The sequence below is a fragment of the Trypanosoma conorhini genome (assembly GCF_003719485.1).
Source record: "Trypanosoma conorhini strain 025E chromosome Unknown Tco_14.4_contig_00875, whole genome shotgun sequence".
Classification (NCBI taxonomy): domain Eukaryota; phylum Euglenozoa; class Kinetoplastea; order Trypanosomatida; family Trypanosomatidae; genus Trypanosoma; species Trypanosoma conorhini.
Genome location: NW_021704969.1, coordinates 1 through 5,922, shown reverse-complemented (window position 1 = coordinate 5,922; position 5,922 = coordinate 1). Strand labels below are relative to the sequence as shown.

Below are 5,922 nucleotides of genomic sequence, written 5' to 3'. Positions count from 1 at the left end.
ACCCCTCCTCGCGGAGACTATGCTCCTACACACCGTCTTTTTGTGGGCGTGCGTGTGTGTGTGTGGGCATGTTACTTTCGTTGCTTTTTTTTTTCTTCTTGCGTCACATATTCCAGCACACATCTGCGCATCATGTGAATACGCCATTTCCACTGACGGAAACAGCTCTTGGTGGGGGGTGGAGGCTGTCTCTGCCCCCGGACGAGAGAACGCCCTCGAATCACGAAGGGACAAAGAGCGGCCTTCGTTCCTGCCGCAGCGTTCGAACAGAGTCTGCAGTTTCTTCTCCGGGCGCAGTCGTCTTACATGGGTCAATCGGCAGCTGCTGCTGTTCGGCAGGTGCCTTTGCAGCCACCTCCTCAGGGTAGCGAACCATCGTCAAGGGTGTGAGGGAATGCGTTTGGTTCCACTTCTCCACCACCTGCAGCTGCACGGGGTTTGGTGAGAGAACATGCACGCTAGCATCAGGGTTTAGTGCCTTGAGCATCACCGCCACGGCAAGCACACGCTCCGGGGCGCTCATGCGGTCTGGATTGTTCAGAACGAACGGACTACTATCACCCCTGCCGCTGGCGAGGGTGGACTCAGCTGGCTTCCCAACGACCCCTTCCTTGAGCTCCCCTCCAGGAAACGGAGTCAGAGAATCAGTGGCAGAGAAGAGCGTATCCCTTTTGCGAATTAACAGCGGCGCTGTGCGGCTCCCTTCTTGTTGCGCCGCCTCGGCCTTCTCTTCCTGTGCCGTCTCGCGCAAACACTCGAACGACTCGGAGGTGACGGGTCCATCGAGGATGTACGTGTGGGCGGTGAGTTGGTGCGCAATCGGCAAGACACGCAGCGGGGTTGTCGGGTCCGCCGTGAGCTTCTGCAGCCAATTCAGCCTCAGCTTCGTGTAGCGCCCCTTCACCGTGCCGACTAACTCCCGCACCCGACGCACAAGCAGCCGGATCGACGAAAATGGCACAAGTATGGAGTCGTAGTGGGAAAGAAGAGATTCACAGCGTGGGTTAAGAAGGACGTTGTGGTCGACGACAGCCACGCGCCCCTGAACAATCCACCGTTGTGAGCGGAGCCCAACCGTGCCAAGCCCACGAGTGGCAGCTCCCACCACGTTGCCTAACCTCGTCTCAAATGTGAAGAAAAACAACAGTGCCTGCTGAGGTTTGTTGTGCGCCAAAAGACTGTCAATGATGGCAAGGCTTAGTGAGAGCGGCGCATTCACAGGGTTGCCGACGTCCTCGCTGCACCTAGCAAACTCCCGCTCGACAAACCGCACCGCCTCGTGATCAAGTTTCATGCGAAACAAGTTTGCAAGAACCGCACGGTACATGGCGTCGGTTACCGGCATCCCAAGCGTGTGAGCCTCGGCGACGCACTGCACTGTGTGAGTGAGGTTGTTCGGATTGAGCGAAACCAACGTTGACAATGTCTCCTTGCTAGGCTGCACATTTTTCGCCTTCATCGTCTGAAACAACTCCACACCTTTGGTCCAGAGAGCCCCGCCCATCGTCGCCATCGCGGCGTTGAAGTGACCGGCGGTTAGATCCACTTTTCCCTCAATGGAACGAAGGACGTCGAGGCTCATTTTCCACTGGCTAGGCTGCCGCAACTGCTGCATGCAGCGCAGAAGCTCGAGGTACACGGCACTGTTGGGAGAACCCCCTGAGCTAACCGCCTTGTAGAAGGTTGAGATTGCCACATCGCAAGCGTCTCCCCTTCGACAAGCATTCATAACGGTATGAAGCGCATATGGATCAAATGGCATATTATCTTCGAGCATAGAATTGTAGTGCCGCACAGCGTCCTTCCAACGACTCGCGCCACGGTACGCGGCGAGAAGAGCTCCGTGTACCTTTTCGTTGGCCTTCTTTTCACTGCATGCACGTTCCCAGTAGCGCATGGCAGCCTGGTAGTCCTTGTTGTCGTTGGCATGCGCTATCAAGGTGCAGTACTGTGAAGATGTCAGCCCTAGATGAACCTCGTCGGCCACCGCAACCACCACCTCTGAGCGGTCAAGGCGATTGACGGCGCGATATTTTTTTAGCACCTCCGAGAGAGTTGACTGGTTGAGTTCCTTCACCTTTGCGGCTCGCCAAGCCGCCTGGCGCAATTCCGACTCGGGCGCTTGCATCAGCATCCCCACCACAGACGGTTTCGCCTTGCTTGCTGTGTGAATGGCATTCTTTCGCTTGCCATAAAGCAACTTCCCCACATCGGGGACACCATCGCGACGGGATTTGCTCAGCCTGAGACCCCAGCAGCAAAGCATTCCACTCCACCGTTTGCTTTTGTCTTCTTTTCGTTTCCTTGTCTCTCTCCCCCTCTCTCTGTGCGTGTGTGGCTGCTTGGGTCGATCCACAGACGAAGATCGTTGACGGCGATGAAGCCAGAAAGAACAAAAGAAGAAGAAACAAAAATAACAAAAGTGAAAAGGATATGAGGGAAATGCGTCACACACACACACACACGTGCGCCTTCTTCGGATGCATTCGGACCCAAATATGCTCACATTTGTCTGTGCGTGCGCGGCGGCGCGCACTCGCATCGGTGCGTGTATTTCCTTGTGTTTAATGTGGTCCATTAGTTACTTTGCGTGTTGTATCGTGTACCTCCACCACCCTGCACCCGCGCTTGCTCACTTGCGCTGCTTCTCTGTTCCGCCCCCCTCGCGCTTCCTCGTGAGGGGTGAGGGGAAACATGGCACACACGTAGGTGTAAGGGTGAGACGCACGAGCGCACGCGACGCCGGGGCGAGGGGGTGAAGTATGCCAGCAAAAGGAGGGAATGGAAAAAAGAAAAAGGGAGGGGGAGTAATAGTAAGACTGTAACAGAAGCCAGAGAGAAACCAAATGATGTATATGCGCCAATAACGGCAATCATCATTTTTCTTGACTGTTCCCTACCCCATGAGTTGGGAGTGAATAGAAAAAAAAAAAGAAAGTTACGGCTAAGTGACGCAACTCTCTCCTTCGTTCTTTCTCTTTTCCACCCACTCCACCACCAATATAAATAAAATGTATACGAAGATATGCGTGTTTATTCCACACGAGCTCCTTTTTTTGTTTACTTCAGGTAAATGCGCCCTGTAACAGCGTGACATCACATATAGTATATATATATATACCTGCCGCCGATGGCACAGTTCCCCAACACACAGATAGAGATGGAGACACCCCCTCATGTAGCGCTGTTTGCTTTCGTTAGCTGCACGACCCTGCTTGTGGTGCTCTGGAGTTCACGAGACTTCCACCACCTTCCTTCCAGGGAGGGGGAGTTATGACGCTCACTCACTCACTCACAATGTTGAGGCCCCGCGACAGGAGGATAGCCGGCAAGTAGAAAAAGCATGGGATGGAGGAGCGATTTGTGACCAACACACCGCCGAGGATGCCAGTAAAGGCCTGAAAGGCGTCAATCCCCCGGCCTACACAGAGAAATAAAAACAAGAGCAACACAAATAACTCCAAAGCGGAAATTATTCGCGCCTATTCACTCAGACTCAATTCGGTCACTTTTATAGCTGAGTTTATTTCCTTTTTTTTTTGATATACTTATGCTTTATTCCTCACGTTAGCCTGCCCTTAACGCTTATGCCTCGCCCTTCTCAACACATTGCCTTTCAGTACCTTTTTTTTTTCTTTGCGTCTCTCTCTTTTTTTTTTTTGTTTCTTCACGCATGGTGCTCCCTTCGCTCATTCCCTCCTACTCGCGTTGAACCCTCCGGCTGCCGGCTGTAACTTCTCTGTTCTTCTTCTCCCCCCGCCTTCCGCCCGCTCCCCGGGGGTTTGGGAGCGACGGTTCATCCCATGCGACGGATGAGCGTCGCTGAAAGGCGCAGCACAACCTCGAGCGCGAGAAGTGCGCCCTTCACCACGCTAAAATCCACCAGGTATCCCTTGTCATGCTTCTCCTGGATACGAAACAGGTACAGGGCCACAACCACCTGGGGAGGAGCGGCAGTGGGGGCGTTCGCTGCCGGGTTTGTGACATCATCTTTGGAGTATTCCGAGAGGTCCAGCGACAGCGGCGTCTGCGGCGGCTTTGTTGGTGCGAGACCAATTTTGGCCCAAGTCCCCGGCGTTGTGCGGGCCAGCAGACGAAATGGCGCCAGTACCTTCCACTCCATGTCAAAGGCTCTCAGTGTGCCGTAAAGGACATTCTGTGAGACGGCAGCGTTAAAGTCGCTCATCAAACCAATCCGCCAGCCAAAGTTGTTCCGCACAATAAATTCCTCCTCGTCCCTCGTGTAGATCACGTGGGACTTCGCAACAGACCCAACACGTTGACGGTCGTTCATACTTGTGGCGAGCGCATTGCCTGATCCTTGACGTACGCTGGCGCAAAGAGTGGATGGGCGGTGCATACTATTACCACTTCCAATAATACCGGACCCAAACGGATTTGTGCCGTCTGTAAGGGAGTCTGGCCGCTTTGAAATGCTGAAATTACCATTCGAGACTGGTGTATGCAAGGATAACGCCATCATTTTTGTCTCTTGCACGGAAGCCGGAAGAAAATTACCGCAGTTGTAGGCACTTTTATTAGCGGTGGCATCCCCAGCTTCTAGGAGTGTTTCCATGGCAGGGCTCTGTGTGAGCAGAAGTCCAAGGTTCAGCTCACGTTCTGTTGCCTTCGATACGTGTGCCACCAGGCGATTTGAGCCACCGTGCATGTCATCTTCTACCGCGAACGGGGCTGCTTCCGCGATGATCTGTTTCCCTCGCTCTGCATCCAGAAGAATGTTGTAGGCCACAAAGCCAGCACCACTGCCCTCCGCAATCTCACTGCGAACATCTCTGTCCCGCATACCGAGAATCTTCGCCGCTCGACTTGCCGCCTTTGGCGAGATACGTTTTTCCCTCGTCAGGAAAATTGTTTCGTTGTACGAAAGACGCATGGGAAGATGCACGTTAAACCACACATTGTCGCGAATCTGCGGAATCGTCAGACGCATAAGCGGGTCAACAACTAAAATCTGCTCTATGAGTTCACGCGCGCCGTGTGAAACATGACGGGGAATCGTGTATCTCCCCTTTTTGATTTTGGAGAAGAGCAGTGGGATGTTGTCCTCATCAAACGGGAGATACCCGCAGAGCATGGCGTATAGAATGACCCCGCACGACCACACATCCACCTCTGGGCCAAAGTACAACTTACCGGAAATGACCTCTGGCGCAGCGTAGTTGGGCGATCCACACGAGGTTGCCAAAAATTCGCCGTCCTTCATAATGTTGGCAAGTCCAAAATCGATGAGTTTCACCTGCAGCCCGGGGCCGAGCAAAATGTTTTCCGGCTTGAGGTCCCGATGGACGACAAGGAAGTGATGACAGTACTCTAGCGCGCAAACAATTTGCTGCAATATGTAGCGGCTTTCATCCTCCTTTAACACGTCCTTCTTTACGATGTAGCTGTAGAGCTCGCCACCCTCAACATACTCCATAATGAGAAAGATGTCGGTGGGGGTTGAGATGACCTCGTAGAGCCGGCAAATATTGGGATGAGAAAAGAGTTTGAGTATATTTATCTCGCGATAGATTTTTTGGTCCATTTTGGCACTCTTCAACTTGTTACGGTTCAGTATCTTTATGGCGACCGTCTCTCCGGTCGGAAGGTGACGACCCTTCTTGACCTTCCCAAAGCTTCCCTTTCCAATGGTTTCACCCACGGCGTAGTCGCCAATGTACTGAAAATCACCCGACGGCTCCCGCACGACAGGGTCGGCACCCCACCTTGACGAAGGCATGATGAACGACGGACGCTCGTACTTCTCCTCCCGCTTTTGTTGTTTGCTTCGAGGGTGCAAATATATATATATATATATAGATAGATAGATGAATATATTTATAGGTGGAGGAGCTATCAAGAAACTAATGACGGCAGACGACTTCCACCCCACCTTATTTTTTCTTATGGCTATTACCCGAC

At 53.0% G+C, this 5,922-nt stretch overlaps 2 protein-coding genes across 2 annotated transcripts, besides 5 other annotated features; both read right to left on the bottom strand.

Annotated features, from left to right (window-relative positions):
- Positions 1 to 41: 41 nt before the first annotated feature.
- Positions 42 to 65: a microsatellite.
- A 155-nt stretch (positions 66 to 220) lies between these two features.
- Tco025E_08786 (uncharacterized protein) lies at positions 221 to 2,266 on the bottom strand (the record flags this gene model as incomplete). The annotated part of the gene is made up of 1 exon (XM_029375628.1): positions 221 to 2,266. One exon carries the CDS (start codon positions 2,264 to 2,266, stop codon positions 221 to 223), a length of 2,046 nt encoding a protein of 681 aa, XP_029224254.1.
- A 182-nt stretch (positions 2,267 to 2,448) lies between these two features.
- Positions 2,449 to 2,465: a microsatellite.
- A 635-nt stretch (positions 2,466 to 3,100) lies between these two features.
- Positions 3,101 to 3,120: a microsatellite.
- Positions 3,121 to 3,624: 504 nt separating this feature from the next.
- Positions 3,625 to 3,668: a sequence feature (GA-rich).
- A 128-nt stretch (positions 3,669 to 3,796) lies between these two features.
- Positions 3,797 to 5,740, bottom strand: Tco025E_08785 (putative protein kinase; the record flags this gene model as incomplete). The annotated part of the gene is made up of 1 exon (XM_029375627.1): positions 3,797 to 5,740. The coding sequence occupies one exon, from the start codon at positions 5,738 to 5,740 to the stop codon at positions 3,797 to 3,799; it is 1,944 nt and encodes a 647-aa protein (XP_029224253.1).
- A 60-nt stretch (positions 5,741 to 5,800) lies between these two features.
- Positions 5,801 to 5,843: a microsatellite.
- Between the last annotated feature and the right edge of the window lie 79 nt (positions 5,844 to 5,922).